This window comes from Podarcis muralis, chromosome 7 (assembly GCF_964188315.1).
Source record: "Podarcis muralis chromosome 7, rPodMur119.hap1.1, whole genome shotgun sequence".
NCBI classification, from domain to species: Eukaryota; Metazoa; Chordata; class Lepidosauria; order Squamata; family Lacertidae; genus Podarcis; species Podarcis muralis.
Genome location: NC_135661.1, coordinates 58,885,002 through 58,904,251, shown reverse-complemented (window position 1 = coordinate 58,904,251; position 19,250 = coordinate 58,885,002). Strand labels below are relative to the sequence as shown.

At 46.5% G+C, this 19,250-nt stretch overlaps 2 protein-coding genes across 13 annotated transcripts in view; both read right to left on the bottom strand.

Moving 5' to 3' along the window:
* The window catches only part of MACF1 (microtubule actin crosslinking factor 1), a 297,050-nt gene extending 295,779 nt beyond the window's left edge, over nt 1-1,271 (bottom strand). For 6 of the 11 annotated variants that reach the window (XM_077931870.1, XM_077931885.1, XM_077931874.1 and 3 more), the window contains exon 1: nt 1,150-1,271. The gene's annotated coding sequence lies outside the window, so the exon portion shown is untranslated. The remainder of the gene's footprint in view (nt 1-1,149) is intronic. The other 5 variants (XM_077931880.1, XM_077931883.1, XM_077931884.1 and 2 more) reach the window with 3 other exon arrangements.
* Nucleotides 1,272-14,243: 12,972 nt separating this feature from the next.
* On the bottom strand, nt 14,244-19,229 carry NDUFS5 (NADH:ubiquinone oxidoreductase subunit S5). 2 transcript variants are annotated; one of them, XM_028739114.2, is made up of 3 exons: nt 19,100-19,229; nt 16,370-16,587; nt 14,244-14,575 (listed from the first exon to the last, which is right to left on the bottom strand). In XM_028739114.2, exons 2-3 carry the CDS (start codon nt 16,583-16,585, stop codon nt 14,471-14,473), a joined length of 321 nt encoding a protein of 106 aa, XP_028594947.2. In that variant the 5' UTR covers nt 16,586-16,587; nt 19,100-19,229; the 3' UTR covers nt 14,244-14,470. The 2 variants fall into 2 exon arrangements, with proteins under 2 accessions (XP_028594947.2, XP_077787985.1); XM_077931859.1 differs by having other exon boundaries at nt 19,096-19,204.
* Between the last annotated feature and the right edge of the window lie 21 nt (nt 19,230-19,250).

The following is a 19,250-nucleotide window of genomic DNA, read 5'->3' as shown; positions in this document are numbered from 1 at the left end:
TCCACTTGATCACGAGCCATCAGATGCAAAATATAATTCCATCCCTAGACTGAGTGGTGGAGGATAAATGTTTTTAAATCCACACGCAATCAAAGAGATGATGAACCACAGTTCTAAATAATACCCGTTTCTAAACCTGCAGGGCCATTAAAAAGCGAAATTGTGCATTTAGTGTGATGGAGCAATAACAACAACATCCCGATCCTCAGACCTCATTATCTGCTAGCACCATTTATAAATACCCTCGTTTCCATTTTGATGCTATTACCGTTATGATTTCTGAAGGGGAGGGTAATTCAAAACAAGGAATTGGGAACAGGAGGCTGGAATCCTATTTGTAATCAATGAAAATAATAGTCGAGAACAAAGAGCATTTGTAAGCCTCCATTCACTGTTCTCCCCCCGCGCCCCAGTAAAGCACCCTTCCCCCTCCATTGCTGGGAGTGGGGATACCTGCGCGCCCGTTTCAATGGGCATCCATCTGACAGGCAAACCCACAAGCCCATCGGGCGACTACTACGCCTTGCAAGGGCAACCCGGGGTGGGGAGAAATGAAAAGGCAGGGTGCCTTTTTGGGGTGCCTGGTTCCTGGGGAACACACCCACCCCAGAAACCTCCGGTGGGAGTAGACGGCGGCATGCCGAGGCTCCGTGCAACGGAGGCACAAACGCGACCCTCGGTGCTTCGGTGGGGGCCGGGGGAGGGGCGCGCAAAGGAAACCGACCCGTGGGCTCGTGGGTACAAATCCAGCACAGAACCCCCCTTATTTTAAAGGTTCGCCTTCTGCCTTCCGATCGGTGCCTGCCCCGCCCCGTCCAGCCTTTTGGGTCTGGGGGCTGCGGCTGGAGCAGCAGCAGGTGCAAAGATGCCGCTGGAGGAGGGAGCATCCTTGCCTGGAAGCGGGGGGGGGGGCTGTTGCTTTGGCACCATTTAATTGCTCCCTCCCTCCCCCGCCTCCAGGTCATTCCCTTCTCCCACCCCCAGGCTACAGGGTGCCCCCTTCCCCTCCCCTTCCCCTCCCCCAGATGCTGCCAGAGTGCCATGGCGCGGAGGAGATGTGGAGAGAGAAAATGCCCCGGCCGCCTCCGCCCTCCCTCCCTACATCCCCTCCATACACCGCCTGTCCCCCCCCCCCCGGTCTAACCTTACCAGGCGGCCTGAGTGGGTCGGAGCGCACAGATCCGACCTCCGCGCGTGCACAATGGCCGAACTGCCCAGGCAGCCAGCAGAGGAAGGAAGGCGGGAGCAGGAGCCCGAGCCGAGCGAGCGAGCAACCGCCGACCGCCAGTCCCTCCCTCTCTTTCCCTCTCTCCGCCGCCAGCAGCGCGCAGACGCCGCCCCTCGCCCAGCCTGGATCGGGACCGCCCCGCGGCCAGGCGCGCCCACGCGGACGGAGGGGTGGCGCGACCCTCTCCCCGTCCACACGCACAGGTGGCCACGACGGGGAAGGGGATCATGGGGGGAGAGCGCCCACAATTAGCCCCCTGGCATGGGTACTCCCCCTAGATGCTGGCGGAGGCTCCCTAGAGAAGGCCCACACCCAGGCCAGCAGAGCGGCCAGAGGCATCCCCCCCCCCCCCCGGAGAAATGCCCACGCCTGAGCCTCGTAGTTGGCATCCTCTTCCAAATCTCAAACTCTCTCTCTTTCCGCTCCCCCCCCCCCATCCAAGCTGCTCCCTGCCTGCAGCCTAGCACTTATCATGGACCCCCAACCCCCCCAAACACACTGCCTTGGCCAACCTGGTGCCCTCCAGAGGTTCTGGGATACAGACAGTGCCTGGCTAAGGCTAATGGAAGTTGGGCACCAGGTTGGCAAACGATGATCCATGCACATTTTCGGAGGGATAGGTAATGCCTTCCGTCCATGTAGTTATCTCAGAGCCTGGCCACACCATGGACTCCATGTGCATACAGGAGCCTCTGTGGAACTGGTGTCAGGCCTGTTATCTGCTGAACCTCAAAAATTCTATGCACAGCTTGGCATCAGATAAGGTTCATGCAGCAGCCATCATTTGCCATAGATAGCACACCTTCCTATAGAAGCTGGCACTATTCTGGAGCTTTCCAAAGTCACACCAGCCTGACACAAATCACACCCATCCCACACACCTCCAAGGGAGTATCAGAAGAGCTTGTCTGCTCCCAAATCAGTCCAGCCTTTGGTGCAGCTTCCCATTCCTGCTGTGGCCAACCCCCGCCTATTTTAACAGACAACAGCCTTCTCCTATTGCTTGTCCCACCCCCAGGTATACTCCCTCTAAACATGGAAGCTTTATCTCTTTTCCTGCAACACTGAATTTTCCAAACTGCAAGATGATCACCTTACTTAACAGAACGGAAAGGGCACTCTGTAGGTGACTCAATTACCGTCTCTTCTTTTATTATTACAACAAGCCTTGCAAGGAAGTCCACAAAAAATAGCAGACCGTTGTTTGTTAGTCCATCTGCCTACACAGTCGTTTGTGGCACTTGAATAAATGGGGAAAGAATCAGCTCTTTCCCAAAGTGCAAATGTTTTCTTCCACCTGCTCACCTGGAAGGGAGTATGATTCACCAAAGGTGAACCAAAGGAGTGGCTATTTACAGGTGGCCGTCTTACAACAATCACAAATTCCAGAGTCCTGCTCTGAAAAACAGGTGCTGCCTATGAGCCCTGCCTCAAATTAAACTTAAGGGACAGAAACCTAGTTTTCTGGGAAAGAAAATCAGACTGCTGCCTCTCTGTGGAAGATATTGCCTTCCCTGCAAGTAGCAGAGCAATGCTGCTACTTTCAAAAAATCAGCCTGTGCCCAAAAAAGTATGTGCCATTCAGGAGTGCATGGCAGAACATGTTTTCCCCTTGACTCATAACACTAGAACTCATGAATATGCAATGAAGCTGAATGTTGGAAGATTCAGGACAGATACCGGTACTTTTTCAGGCAGACTGTGGAACTCACTGCCACTGAAGGCAGTGATGACCAGCAACTTGGATGGCTATAGTTAGACAAACTCATGGAGGAGATGGCTATCAATGGCTACTAGCCAGGATGGCCGTGTTGACCTCAACTGCCAGAGGCATCATGCCTCTGAATACCACTTGCTGGAAACCAAAGGAGGGGAGAGTTCTCTTGCACTTGTTTGGGGGCTCCCAGAAGCATCTGGCTGGCCGCTGTGAGGACAGGATGCTGGACTAGATGGGCCATTGGCCTGATCCAGAGGGCTCTTCTTAGGTTCTTATGTTTATAAACACTGATGCACCTGCCTGATGAAAGGAATCCCAATCAAGCTGTGGGACCACAGCAGCTTCCTCAAAAAGCACCATTTAGCTGGGGGTGGGGAGCCCATATTGCAAAGGTATGGCACACAGAAGGTCTCAGGGTTGATCCCTGGCATTTCCAATTAAGAGAGTCAGGTAACAGGTAGTTTTATTTATTTTCATTTAACGAAATGTGTCACTTAGTAAAAGCAAACAAACCTCTAAGTGGTTCACATAAAAAAATATAAAATATTCATAAAGAAAATACCAATAAAATCGGCAGACTTGGAAAAGCAAGTAAGCATAATCAAATTATGAAAATATAGATAAGAATGAACAGAGATGGGACGGAAAAGACCCCCCCCCCTGTGCCCAAGACCCCAAGGAGCTACTGCCAATCAGAGTAAACAATGCTGCCATCAATGGACCAGCCGTCAGGATGAGGCAGCTTCCCATTTGACAGTGGGGCAGAAGATGGTGGGCTCTCCTTCATTGGAGGTTTTAAAGCAGAGTTTGGATGGTCACCTGCCAGGGGTTCTTCAGTTGTGATTCCTCTATTTTCAAGAGGTTGGACTAGATGACCCTTGGAGTCCCTTCCAATGAATTATTTTGTGCAACATCCCACAGAAATGAACAGACGCTCCCATGCTCTTGCACAGCTTCTCGTCTTTCTGAGGTGAGCCGGTGGTGGGATGGGGGAAAATATGTACACCTCTTGGAGAACTTTAAAATGACAGCTTCTTTAGGACAGGCATAGGATTTCCTGTTGACCTTCTGTGTTCAGAGTCAGTAAACCTCTAAAAGCCAACTGCTGTGAACAAACAACAGAGAGTGGTTCTTGCTGTTTGGCGGCAGAGTGCTGACCCAGTGTTTGTTTTCCTAAAACAAGCTTGTTCTGTGGGATTAGGTGGTGTTATGCCCTCTCTCTCCCATGACGGCTAACCCCCTATATGCCGACTCTTCATTGGCTTTCGCTCTGTTCTTTGCATTCACAGAGATGTTTCTTTTCTCAGACCAGCAGTGCAGGGAGTAGTTGCATAGAGACCCACCCAAGGACCAACCCCCCTGAAAGGATGACAGAGTCAGGCATGGGCATAGCCATGTCTATATGTATTAAAAACTCCCAAAAAGGTTTTCTGAGGAAGCACATGGTGAAGCTGCTGCCACTACCACACTTGCCTTCCTCCTGGATCTAGTCCAAGGCCTTTAGCATTAAGGCAAATCCTCTAACACGCCAAGAGAGAAGTGTGGGATTAATTAAAAACAGTACAGACCAAACATTTATGCTAATTCACATAACACAAGGCAGGACCTTACAAGATCCGCTTACTTTGTTAAGAACTTTTCCCCAGGAAGTTCGGACTTTGGCCAGGCTGCTTTCTGAAATACCATTTCAAAGGAAACATACTTTAATTACTGACAGACAGCCTCTCTTCTCCTCACCTGGGAAACCCAGCCAGATGGGCGGGGTATAAATAATAAATTATTATTATTATATTATCACCTCCATTTGTGTACTTTCCAGCCTGATGAAGAGTTCAGGAGAACTCAGAAACTTACACACTATTTTGTGTTGTTTTGTCTTAAAATTGCTCTAATATGGTGATTTTGGAACACTTAAAATTGGTGATTATTTTTAAAAATACCTTCAAATACCAGATCAACATCCACAGCTGTTTCATTTTGCTCAGCAAGAACTGTATGTTTTTTTCCTCACCCTTCCATGAACTGTTAGGTGTCACTCTTCTTCTGTCCCTTTCTCAATCTATATTTTCCTTTCTTTTTTCTCATTAGCTCTTAGCTTAATCCAACAACTGGAATTGAACTCCAGCAGCAACATTGCCCCCCCCTCAATTGGCCCTCCCTGCTGTGGATTTCCACAACGCCCCCAATCTGCCAAGCCTAATGGCCGTTTACATTTTGAATTGATCTGTAAGAGTCTCTTGGGATGCAAAAGCCTTTCAAGATATTTAAATATTTCCTCCAGTACTTGGATTGTGCTTGATTGGATGACTCAAACCGGAATGGATGCTAGCAAATGCTGCAAGATATGATGATTTTCTCTCTTTTTAAAAGAGCTTAGTCTTCTCTTCCTTTGTCTTATTTTAAGTGCAGTTTTCCCCTCACATTCTTTGTGGCAAACTAGCAATTATCACGACAGTGTGTGTCAGCCTCTGGAAGTGGCATCACACTGCAGCTCTGTTCCCACTGTATTTTTTCACTTTCTGGTTCATAATTTATTTCAGCATCGTTGTGGCAAATGACTTTGCACAAAGGCAAAATGGCCAGTCATCATCTGGCTCTCGAGCAAAGCTGGACATTTTGCTCTTTGCTCTGGAAGTCCTACTTGACCCTTGGTAATTTAGGTTGGACTGAGGTTGTTCAGCAGCAAGGCCAGGGTGGGGATATGGGCTCGCTGCATGCTCCAAGGCACACCCTCCTTTATTCATCCTGACATGTTCCAGGACTGAGTCCTCTGGGTAAAAAGCCAATCACGGCATTTCCTGGGTCTCCCCTATTTTTCTTTAGTGGTTCTGAGCTCGGAGCACCAGACCCTCCAAGTGTCCCTATTTTTCAGGGACATCCCTGATTTAGAGAAGCCGTCCCAGTTTCTGATTTGATTCCAGAATGTCCCACTTTTCTTTGGATGTCCCTATTTTCACTGGAGAAATGTTGGAGGGTATGGAGTTATCCAACCCCTGAGCCATCTGAAGACAATCCTGTATAGGGAAGTTTTTTTTAATGCTTAATGTTTTATTATGTTTTTATATATGTTGGAAGCTGCCCAGAGTGGCTGGGACAACCCAGTAAGATGTGTAGGGTATAAATAGTAAAATAATCATTATGGAATGGGACGTCCCTATTTTCATCGGAGAAATGTTGGAGGGTATAGAGCACTATTCTAGAGTTTGCATACAGCCAGACCAGGGATGAGTTTTCAAAGGGAGTACTAAACAGATTTGGGTCAATGGTTATTTATATCATTCACAGCCTGCACCAACATTCAGTACATCCCCTGTTTCCCTTCTCATGGCAGGACTCTTTGATGTCTGTTTTTATTATTTTTTCCTCCAGAGCTGCTTTTGGTCCACCTCTTCAACTCTTTTCTGTTCTGGCATCTTCCTAATCGCCCTGACTGTGTTTGTAAAGAGGAGGAGGAGGAGGAGGAGGAGGAGGAGGAGGAGGAGGAGGAGGAGGAGGAGGAGAAGAAGAAGAAGAAGAAGAAGAAGAAGAAGAAGAAGAAGAAGAAGAAGAAGAGGAGGAGGAGGAGGAGGAGGAGGAGGAGGAGGAGGAGGAAGGGAGCTTGCTGGGCAGCCTTAGGGCAGAGCAGGAGAGAGGCTGGCCTAAGGAAAAGTTAGGAATGTGCCATCGGTGGGCACAGTTCAGTGATTTTGCTTAAAGGATCAAGTTTCTGTCCCTCATTAAGGCAAATATATATATCAAAGCATATGGGTGATATCTGCTGAAATCTGAGGGCCAGAGCAATCAGATTCTTGGTTGTAGGGCACAACTCAATGACTGGCAAAGCCAGCATTATATATGCAAAACAGCAAGCATGTAAGTTTGTATAATAGAGCAAACTCCATTTCACTCTTTAAAAACCTATTTCTACTGTTTTATTAATAAAGTTGGATAGGTTATACTATGTCCGGCCTTTACTGAGCAGGTTATATGACAATGAGCATTCATTCTGATTTGCTTCTGTGGTGTTTATATGTCTTCCCATTAATTTTTCATTCATGTTTGTCAAAGTTTAAAATGGAAAATGTGCCTTATTTGCCTAATGCATATAAGCTGCAGAATTTGGATGCAGAATTACCTTTTCACACGGGCTATCCCATGGCCACCGTTCTTATTCTTACTCTTATATATTTATTTATACCCTGCCTTTCCTCCCGACAGGGCTCAGTGAGGTCTTATTAAAAATAAGAACCACTAAAAACAGAAAAAAAAATCATTAAAAAAATTAAACATTGATAGAATTAAGACATATATGAAATCTATTAAAACCATACTAATAAAAACAGCACAGCACCATACCTTTCATTAAAGCAGTCCCCCCAAGCCTGTTGGAAGGGTCTGCTGTACAAGTCCTGTTGAAGTGAAGAGGAACCACAGAAACCTGCAGAACAAGTTCACAGCCAGAGCTGAAGTTCTGTTAGATGCTGCAATTGGTGCACCCTGGGAGCTGGCCTTCCCTTGCTCCCTTCTAGCTCCTTTGGTCTGTCACTAACAGGGGAAATGGAGCATCTGTGTCTCCCACCAATGAAACTTTGACAGGGGCACACCAAGCAGCTTCCTTGCTGCAGGACCCATCTGTGTTACAGTAATTAATCCATCTGGGACATGAGCAAGGAGGGAGCGGCCTGCACCTTCCAAAGGGGAGCAATTTCCGAGGGACGAGTTGAAGAAGAAGAGGAGCCACCAGCTGGTCTGTTGGAAATAAGATGCACCTTGTAGGGGTGGTCCTTCACAACAACATCTTAGCTGCACTTCCACTTCACAACTGGAAAGAAAGAGGAATCCCTTTCTGCATAATGGAATCCAGCTCCTTGTAATAATGATAATAATATGATAATTTATTATTTATACACAGCCACTCCGGGTGGCTCCCAACAAAATATTACAAACACGATAAACATCAAACATTAAAAACTTCCCTAAACAGGGCTGCCTTCAGATGTCTTCTAAAAGTTGTTTATTTCCTTGACATCTGATGGGAAGGCGTTCCACAGGGCGAGCGCCACTACCGAGAAGGCCCTCTGTCTGGTTCCCTGTAACCTCACTTCTTGCAGTGAGGGAACCACCAGAAGGCCCTTGGAGCTGGACCTCAGTGTCTGGGCTGAACAATGGGGGTGGAGACGCTCCTTCAGGTATACTGGGTTGAGGCTGTTTAGGGCTTTGAAGGTCAGCACCAACACTTTGAATTGTGCTCGGAATTGTACTGGGAGCCAACGTAGGTCTTTCAGGACCTTGAATAACCTTGGGTGCCCTTTCCTGACCCCTTTTGCATTTCACAGAATTGTAGAGTTGGAAGGGATACCAAGGGTCATCTAGTCCAGCCCCCTGCAATGCAGGTTCTGACATGTCCTATTTGAGGTGCAGCGAGCAGAATGATATTCGAAGTGCAGTTGCACCACAGATTAGTGGAGTGGCGTTATGATATTGGCAGTTTTCATGCTGAACCCCCATCACTCCACCTAGCACATCTGTGCTGGCTGGGATTGGTGGGGGTTGTAGTCTAAAACATTAAGCGAAATAGAATGGAGAAAACAATTTTCACAGTCAGCACTTCCATCAAAACTTCCTGCTGTGGATCTGCTCCTGTTATAAAACAGGTAGACTATTACATGCCTTTTCACAAGCACCCCTCAAAGCATTGCTGCTCCATGCCTGGAATGCAGGTGGAACAGAAAGGGAAGTGGTCAGGGCATGAAGCACCTGATCTGCCTTGTCCTGTCCCATTTTCCAATAGGCCTCTGGTTTTTTGATCTTGCAGCCTCATTGCAAGGCCAGAGCGCAGCTGTGGAAAGGCAGCCTGGCATAATTAGCTGCTTGCTTTCCTCTGCGGGCAGCGGGGGGAATTAACACACTCAGCCAAGTGAGGATTTATCGCTGACTACACACAGTGTGAGGACGGGAGCATTATGCTCATGACTGTGTTTGCAGAGAGAGAGAGAGAGAGAGAGAGAGAGAGAGAGAGAGAACACACACTCTTTGCTTTAAATTTATGGATTCTGCTAACCAGGGGGAGGACATGTCTCTTTCTCACACACTCAGTTAAATCCAATCCTTCTGCTTTTTCTGTTTGCCACCTTCAGAATTCTGGGTTTTAAATGCAATTTTTTTGGGGGGGGGAGGGGTGTTGTGGGGCCTCTAACAACCACCAGCCACACACTAACATACATACCTTAGATAATGTTATAACATCTCATATAAAACACAGGAGAAAATGTACAGGTATTTGAATTTTTTCCTGTTGTATTTCTTAAATGTGTCACACACTCACACCCTGTGAAATTCATTCTTAATGAATGAAACAAGTCACACAAGGGTGAAGATTTAGCAATTAAAAAAGATTAAACGCACAAGGTCCTGCTTGGCCTCTGCCTTATCCATTTTCCCTCCTCTCATCCTCTCTGGAGCTGGGGGTGGCAGACGGGGGCATTTCAAAGGCTGAATGATTTGTACTCCCAATTTGTTTTGGGAACTTTCCACATTACAGTAGTGATAATATATCATCACAGGGAGTCCAGTTTTGCTGGAGGGACTCTGTGCTACAGGGCACTTTGAATGCAAAATTAATCCTGACCCAGTGGAAGCTGTAATAAAATGTTGCAGGCAAGAGTGAGTCTGTTCATGGTCCTAGCCAAACATGCCCTCTTCTAGGATACTTATTTCAGCCTCTACCAACCTGGCGCCCTCCAGTTGTTGGTGGACTACAACTCCAATCAGCCCCAGCCAGCATACTTTACTATTTTACACCACCCCTGCTAGCCAGCATTGTGCACACACTGAGCATGTTCAGTCCTCATTGGCTTTCTTCCCTAAACATTTACTGTATTCTATTGCTGCAATCTTTGGATTTCCCCCAAACATGCTGAGACTTCCTTCTTGAGAGAGAATGGGGGCCATTTTGGCTAGATAAGGGTCCATATTTGGGTCCACTGGTTGGATATTAGTAAAGGACCCCTGGATGGTTAAGTCCAGTCAAACGCGACTATGGGGTACGGTGCTCATCTCGCTTTCAGGCCGAGGGAGCTGGTGTTTGACCACAAACAGCTTTCCGGTCATGTGGCCAGCAGGACTAAACCACTTCAGGCACAACAGAACACTGTGATGGAAGCCAGAGCATACAGAAATGTCACTTACCTTCCCGCCACAGAGGTACTGGTGTGCTTTCGAACTGCTAGGTTGGCAGAAGTTGGGACAGAGCAACAGGAGCTCACCCCATCGTGTGGATTTGAACCGCTGACCTTCCGATCAGCAAGCCCAAGAGGCTCAGTGGTTTAGACCACAACACCACCTGCTCCCTTGAATATCGCTTGAATATTAGTATATGGCAGTTGTAATGTGGGAGGTAACACACACACTTGGAGGATTTGCAGTACTGCATCAGTCTTGGATTTGCATTGTCAAGAGAAGGAAAGTTTTAAAATGATGGTTTTAAATAACAGCAGAGAGTTGAGTAAAGGAAACAGAAAAAGTGATTTTTAAAAAATTGCAGAGTAAATGATGATGGGGTAACACTGAGGGAAAGAGTGACAGTTTAAAACAAGGTTTGAGTGCCATGAGAATGGAGCTGGGAAAGGCATTGTTGTGTTAGTTTCAAATCATAAAATTGTAGAGTTGGAAAGGACCACAAGGATCTTCTAGCCCAACTCCCTCCAATGCAGGAATTTTAGTTAAGGCATCCATGACAGACGACCATCTGCTTAACAAGCTCCAATGAAGGAGAGTCCACCACCTTCTGAAGGAGTCCATTCCACTGTCAGACAGCTCTTACTGTCAGAAAGTTCTTTCTGATATTTAGCTGGAATCTACTTTCTTGTAACTTGAAGCAATTGGTTCAAGTTCTACCCTTCAGAGCAGGAGAAAACAAGCTTGCTCCATCTTCCATGTGGTAGCCCTTCAGATATTTGAAGATGGCTGTTGTATCTCCTCCCAGTCTCTCCTCTTTTCCAGGCTAAACATACCCAGCTCCTTCAACCATTTCTCATAAGGCTTGGTTTCCAGACCCCTGATCATATTGGTCTCCCTCTTCAGCACATGTTTCAGCTTGTCAACATCCTTAAATTGTGATTCCCAGAACTGGACACAGTACTCCAGGTGTGGTCTGATCAAGGGAGAATAGAGTGGTAATATTATTATTATTGATACCCTGCCCATCTGGCTGGTTTTCCCCAACAACTCTGGGTGGCTTACAGCATATATAAAAACATTGTAAAATATCAGGTATTAAAAACTTCCCGATACAGGGCTGCCTTCAGTACTATTACTTCCCTTGATCCTTACACTAGACTACTTTTGAGGCAGCCTAAAATAGCATTAGCTTTTTTTGCTGTTGCATCACTGTTGACTCATGTTAAGCTCGTAGCTAGATCCTTTTCACATATACTACTTGCAAGTCAGATGTCCCTCATCTTATATTTGTGTAGCTGGTTCTTCCTGCCTAAGTGTAGAATCTGACATTTTGTTCCTACTGAAATTCATTTTGTTAGTTTTGGCCTAGTTCTCCAATCTGTTAAGTCAATCTTTAATCCTGGTTCTGTCTTCTGTGGCACTCTTTGGGTACGGTCAGTCAACGAGCTACAAATCCACCTAACCGTAACTTCATCAAAAGCCTTACTGAAATCAAGATAACATTTTGTCTACCGCATTCTCATGATCCACCAAGCTTGTAACTCTTATCAAAAAAAGAAATGAGATTTGCCTGGCGTGACTTGTTTTTGAGATACGCATGCTGAGTCTTAGTAATCACAGCATCCTTTTCGAGGTGATCACAGGCTGACTGTTTAATTATCTGTTCGAGGATCTTCGCTGGTATCGACATCAAGCTCACCAGCTGGTAATTACCTTCCCACAATCATGTATTGCACTCCTGATACCATGTATTGTCTTCAACATGAAGTTCTATATTAAATATAGTAAATTAGAAAAGGTATTTTGTGAACAAGCAAACATCCATATATGTGCAACCTCTATCAGCTGAACTTACCCTTTTAAACTGAACAAGGTAACTGACAGGCTTGCTTTTAAGGTTCTATTCATCTTAAGGTTACAGAGGGTGTCTGCAAAGGGCCTGCATGGTAGAGGAGGAATGCATGGAATTTTTTTTTGGGGGGGGGGATCTGTGTGCAAGGGAGAGTTGAGAAAAGTGAGTAGGGTAGAGGAAAAAATGGGGCAGAAAAGGAGGTGGCATGGACTTGGGGGTGAAGCTGAAAATGGATGTGAAGTGGGGCTGCAGAATATGAGAGTAGTAGTTTCAGAAATGGAGTTGGGGAAAGTGAAAAGCAAGCTTAGAAATTGCACGGGGTGAGAAGGGGAAGCTCTATGGCAGCCACCCCAAAACTCGATCCTCCAGCTGTTTTGGGACTGCAACTCCCATCATCCCTAGCTAACAGGACCAGTGGTCAGGGATGATGGGAACTGTAGTCCCAAAACAGTTGGGAGGGCCACGTTTTGGGGTGCCTGCTCTATGGGCAAATATGAGGGGGGAATGGCAGGGGGTTGGGTAGCAGTGTGAGCAGGGACACAGCCCCTATTATTAATCTTTATGTATCTACAGAGACAGGCAGGCAGGCTGGGGCGGGGGGGGGGGGGAGAGCGCCTGTCAGAAAGGTAAACATGGAGCAACCAGGGAACTGTGTGACTTTATTGAAGTGGCAGGTAAGGTTTAAAAGCAACATTTCCTTGCTTCCCAGCAGATGACAGATGACAGTTCTAGGCTGGTAGGTATGGCAGAAGGGAACAGAATCCCAGCCTGGAGCTCTCTACCTGTAAATAAACATGAGTTGATCCAGCTAAAACTGGCCCAAATCCTTTGCAGTAACCTGCAAATCTCAATACAGGTATTGCAGAAGATCAGGCAACCAAACAGCTGGTCCCTGCATACCTCAGACTTGCAGAACTACATGACAGCTCCTAAAATGATATAGCTGGCTAGCTAGAGACTGAGACAAGGGATTTGAGGAAGAGAAAAGGGGGTTCTGAGAATTCCACCAAGCATGAAAGCAGAAGATTGGTAGAGACCCAAATGCACAGAGGCCTCCTGTTTCCCTGAATGAAATCCCAGAAGCCTTTGGCCTCCTCCAGTAATAAAACTTCCCAAGTTACTGACTGGCAACAAAACAAGAAACTCTGGGCAATTTGGTAGCCTTTTTGCCACAAATAACTATTGCACACTCTTTATGTTAGAGAGTGGGACATCACTCTCTGAGAATTCAATTACTCAACAGAGGATCTCCACTTAAAGAGGTCTGTAAGAAGGAAAATGGTTGCTATTTATTTATGCAGGGCCATGAGCGTATGCTAGGCACCATAGAGGCTGTGGGGGCAACACCCTCTGTCCAATGGCCCTCTGCTAGAAAAGATGTGAATTTGTAATGCAAAAGAGGAAGGATCAAGGAAGAGTCTGAACAGATGGAAGTGAACAAGCCAAAAGGAGAGGTTAACACAGGGCTACTCAAAGGGGAAGAGTCCAAATGACTCACACACCTGTTAACTTGACATGGGCCACAACTCCCACCCATGGTGCAAGAGGACTGCCCAACAGACTGTAGAAGCCCACTGACTATCAGTCCAGATCCATTTGTTTTCTTATACTGCACTCATTATTGGCACCCCAAAATATGTCTTCTTCATGGCAAACTTAACCAAGAGGAACATGGGGAAGCTGGGTTGATGCACAGAGATGGGAAGACTGCTCTAGACCCAAGAAGTAGCAGAAAACATAGAGATGGGGGTGTGTGGATGGGAAGCAAAGGATCTGACAGAACCACAGCACCAAACTAGAACTGGGCAAGGTTAAAAACCTCACTCAGCCATGAAGCTTATTATGTGACTTTTGGGGTCAGTCACCCTCTCTCAACCTAACCTCTTCCACACATTTTTTCTGAAGATAGAAAGGGGAGGGCACTGTGTACCTTAAGCTGCTTGAGAGAAGACAGGTAGATGTACCGGTAAATGTAGTAACAGACAGGCTTGTCTGAGACAGCAGGAACAAGTGGTGGAAGGAAGCTAACATTTTCAGCACCTAGATCGGGATGCAGAACCTCTCTCTTGGTGGTGCTACAACTCCCATCAACCCTGACCACTAGGCTGTGTGGGCTGCTGAGAGTTGGGATCCCAGCAACATCAGGAATGACAGATTCCCCAGCCATGTTCTCTGACTGAGGTGGTTGCCTTCCATGTTGTGCATTCCACACTTTCACAGATTCCAAGCAAATGGCCACTTGCAGCTCTGTAATAACAAAGATGGGGGAAAAGAAAACGACCTCAAGCTTAATGTTCAAGACCCAAAGAGGCAGTTTTATTCAAGCCAGGAACAGTCTGCCACTTCACTAGACACAGAGGAGCGGTTGGCAGCTAAAGGAAAATGACTAAAGTCAATTGTCTCCATGCTAACCAGAAGTTGTTGATACATTAGTGATAGAACTCTTAAAAAAAAAAAGGAAGAGAGACTGGGAAGTGACTCCTGCTCTGCTTCCTCCAGGGTAAGCAGCAAAAGTTCAAGGTGTGGGGTCAAATTTGCCAGAATGGTTGTCAGGAGGGGTGTATTTTCCCTCCTTTATCAGCTTCTCCCTCTGTGCTTGAATCGCCATCATTCGCTTCACCTGCCAAAGGAACAGAAGAGAGAGTTGGGATGTCACCTTCTGAGTTAAATCTTGCCCTCTCCAGCAGGTCAGAGCACGTAGGGATTTGTAAAGGAGCATGTTCCCATTGCTGAAGGTCTCAGATTTCGCACTCCCTTTAATGTGCTCTAACTCACTGGAGGGTGACCAGATGCAAGGGAAAACGTGGAACCCCTTTCCCTTTAAAAATTGTGCAAAAGAGGAGACTGCTTTGCCACTCCTTTGTGAGAAGTTGCACCTGCTCAACTCAGATCAGGGTGGGGAGAGAAGGGGGGAAACGGACATACACAAGATTTTTTTTAGAGTGGGTTATAAGCCGATCTTGAGTTCAAATAGACTGACAACTCTGCTACTTTCAGTCTTGCAGTTCTGCTCTTTAGATCAAAGTCTCAGAATCTTTCAGCATCAAGGTGCAGAGGGAGAGCCAGGAGGTACCTTACTAGCAAAAGGCTTTGATGGGCTCCCACACATGGCTGCCCTCCAGATGGCCTGCTATTCTCTACTTGCCACAAAATGATCTTGGTCTGCCAGACTCCTGAGGTGCCTGCACAGCTGACCAAGATGTTCACGCTGCACTCTCAGCTATGGAGATGTGGGAAGCCCAGTTAGGGATGGGCAGTTTTGTTAACAACAGATGGGGCTGGGGGAGGTGAGGAGAGGAGAGGAGAGAGGCTATGAAGCAGCAATACCTTGCTCCCGTTGCATGATGAAAACATTCAAAGGGGTGGGCCAGTTACATTGAAAGATGGCAAGAAGCTGCGGCTTGGAAAATATTTTAACTTTTCTCCCAGCTTACATCCACAAACCCAACAGGAGTTTACACTTTGGAATGCCACCTGCTTCCCCCATCCTGATAGCATCTCAAGAGGTGTCCCATATACAGTGGTGCCCCGCAAGACGAATGCCTCGCAAGACGAAAAACTCGCTAGACGAAAGGGTTTTCCGTTTTTTGAGTCGTTCCACAAGACGAATTTCCCTATGGGCTTGCTTCGCAAGACGAAATGTCTTGCAAGTTCTTGCGAGTTTGTTTCCTTTTTCTTAAAGCCGCTAAGCCGTTAATAGCCGCTAAGCCGCTAATAGCCGTGCTTCGCAAGACAAAAAAACCGCAAGACAAAGAGACTCGCGGAACGGATTAATTTCGTATTGCGAGGCACCACTGTACTGGCAAAATTCAGGAGTCAGAATTTACCAGGCCATTTGGCCTGACTACACTGCAAGGCAGCATCACACATCAGCCCTGCCCTTGGGGGGGTCAACCAATGGATCCCCGACACTAGCGCACAAAACGCAGACCCTGCTTGCAGTTAGCAGTATATAGAGTAAAGGCTATTCCCTTACCCCAAGTCAACCACTTGCTTTGGACCTCAATTACAAATCAGTTTATTACACCCACACTAACTACAGTTGTGAATTACTCTACCTCTCTAATGTTCTCACTGCAGTGAGAAGGAAGCACAGCTGCTCCTCTTTCCTTTGCCCCTTATGTTGGGAAGACAAATGGTAGCTCTGCATGGCATCAAGGATGGATGGGAATACAAGAGAATTCTGCCTTTGAAATGAGCTGCCTACTAATAACTTCTGCCCAGGGAAAGCAAGCTTACTACATTTGTATTCTCCCCAAAACTGTCCATACCATCTCTTTCAAGCAGCACATGGGAAGAGGCAGTCAACTTCTGCAGATACTCCAGCAGTAAGAAAAGCAAACAGACAAATACTTCCTTGCACACAGATGCACACTTGCTGGCCCTGAGTCCCTGCTTCAGGTCTCCCACTCACCATTTTTTTCTTGCTTAGACATTCAGCAAGATCCTCCATCTCCTGCTGGCACTCCTTCTTTGCCCTTACAGATCCAATGCCATCAGAACACTCCAGCCACTCCTTCTGAAAGGCAAAGCACAAACTGGCCTGCTTGTGGGGCTGCTTGGAACTCCCGATGAGCAACCACCTGTCAACATCAATGCCCAGTTGGTTCTGGAGATCGAGAAGTGGCATGGCTGAGAGGGGGAGAAAAAAACACCAATAAAGAAATGATCCTAAATGTGCATAGCTAGGTGTGTAGCTGAAGAGTAGCCAGGTGACTCAGGAAGAAATCCTCCTTAGGGGGAACATTAGACCAGGGGAGAGAGAAGCAGGAAGTTCTGGGAAGAAAGGCTTTAAGGTGAGCATGTTCAAGCAGGAACAAATTAATCTGATGATTGACTGCCTTCATCTTTGAAGTGGCAGTGGTGGATAAATAAAATATTCCAGTTTAATATGCTCTCTTTTCTCCTTTTTAAAAAAACACCGCCTAACACATCCTCAAGTGGAGGATATGGATAACACACTTGGCAACGTCTAGGAGCTACCAGAGGTGAGGTCAGCTAGCATCACTTACTGTACCATTGAACCAAGTAATGAGGAGCAGGAAGTAGGGCTACAGCCACAGCACCTGCCCACACCTTTCTGGGGGTGAAAGCCCACCCAGGGCTGTGTGCTAGTTCTGCAGTACAGTTCTCCCCCCCCCCCCCGCACCAAAACAGGGGAGACACCAGCAGACTCAGGGTAATTATGAGGTTTGCAATGATAGAATCAATCTTTAATGGGAAAAAACCTTCACAGTCCCTAGGTTACTCAATGGCAAGGAACACTGGCTGGAGAAATGAAAACTGGGTGGCTGGGAATGGAACTGAGTGGCTAGAGAAGAAGTACAAAGGAAGAGACAGATAGAACTACTCCACTGTTCGGTTAGGTCATTCCCCGAGTTCACACTGAGAAACTATTTTTAAATGTCCCTAGGGACAGAAGCGAGAGCTGACCATAGAAATCAATGGAGAAATCAAAGATTTTAACACAGCTAGGAATGGGAAAAAGTGTGTCCCACAAACATACATGTGTGTGCATATTTTTTTTATTTCTCAGAGATTTGGAAAGAGTTTGAAGAAGAAAAAATGCTTGTGATGTGGACATTCACTGTAGGTTTTTTGTGTCTGGTAAATGCTGACAATAAGGAGAGGTTTCCAAGTCTAGATAATTCTCTCCCCCCCCCCGCCCCCCATAATAGTGATGGTTTCAAAATAATAATTCCATAACTGGTAGAAATCCAAGATACGTTTAAGGACTTAATGGTTATAGCACCATACTGCTCCCTCTCTAATGCTGAATACGCTGCAATTACCATCTGGAGAAAATCAATGCAATCATATTTCTAAACTCCATGTAAACTTATACACTATTTCATTTATTTCCCACACTCCTCTCAAAGGAGCCCAATATGACAAACACTAGGAAATATGATTAAAAATAAAATCAAAACATATTCAAATTTTAAAACACATGTTTCCAAGTCATGTGCCTGAATGGGCCCACTGAAACAAAGTTTTCAGGAGGCATCTAAAACAATATACCGGTAGTGAATGTTGCTGCCTCGTGTCAATAGGAGGGGAGTTCCATAGCTAAAGCTGAAGTGTTGCTACTCTAAAGGAACTACTCATAAACTTGGATCCAACACTGTATGGCACTTGTAGAAGTTAAAGTTTTGCAGATCAAAGTGGCATGTAGGTAAGGTGATCCCTTAAGTAAATGAGTCTTAAACCGTTATATACCAAACTGTAAAATCTGTGAGTTTGCCAAATACACCTGAAACATTTACGTATTTAAAGCAAGCTTAAATCCAATGAGAAGATGTTTCAAAACAATTCATTTCCCTCCAAAATTTCCCCACCAGACTTCAAAATATTCCCAGACTACATCCCGCTTCACACCCACACACCCGGCTTCAAAGTTTCCAGAAGTTTAGCAAATCGATGGTTTAGCCTCTGTTGAAACAGACAGCACATGGTTAGTGCATTTAACCAACCCAGTGGTTGCCAATGTGGGCTACCTAGGGAGAGCAGCAGGGGGTGCTGGAGGTGTAAATGACTATCTAACTTTGAAAAGTTGGTTTCACTGAATCAAGTTCATCGATTTTGTTGAATGAATTAAACTACATATCTTTAATTGAATTTTGAATAAGTATGCAATTAATTGTTACTGTTTTGAATTTTATTGCGCTATCTTCCTTAGTGGACCGTACAAACCGCTGTTCTGAATAATGCTTTTTATGGGGTACAGTGAGGGGATGATCCCCAAAAAGATTTGGGAACCACTGCTCTAAACTATTCTTATGGCGTTTTTGTTGCCAGGAGGAGGAAGAGAGGAAGGGGCTTTCTAAGCTACCTCGACCAGCCTGGGCGCTATCATGCACCGGGGACTGAGGGGAGCCTCAAGGAGCAGCAAACTCTTCTGGGGGCGACCCTCCCTCAGACTACCGCCCACCCTTCCGCCAAAGGCATAGGTAACAGACCCCAGAACCTGCTTCAAGTACTGGCTCTGAATTTTTACCTTGCAGGGAACTTTGCTACACAACTTGTCCCTCCCCGCCGCAGGCAGACGGGGTGGGGGAGCGAAATTGATACCCTTCCCACACAACCCCTCCCACCTGCCCCTTACACCTGAGTAACAACCCCCCCCCCGGCCTTCCTTACCTACCTGTCCTTGCGAGCGTTCGCGACAGTGCTGCCGTCAGGCGTGCCCCTCGCTTTCACGACAGTCGCGGCTGGACGTAAAGCAGCCACAGCTCCCTCCGGAGCTCGCGGAGGATTCCGCTCAGATTACGTGTACGTGAGACACAGAGAACAGA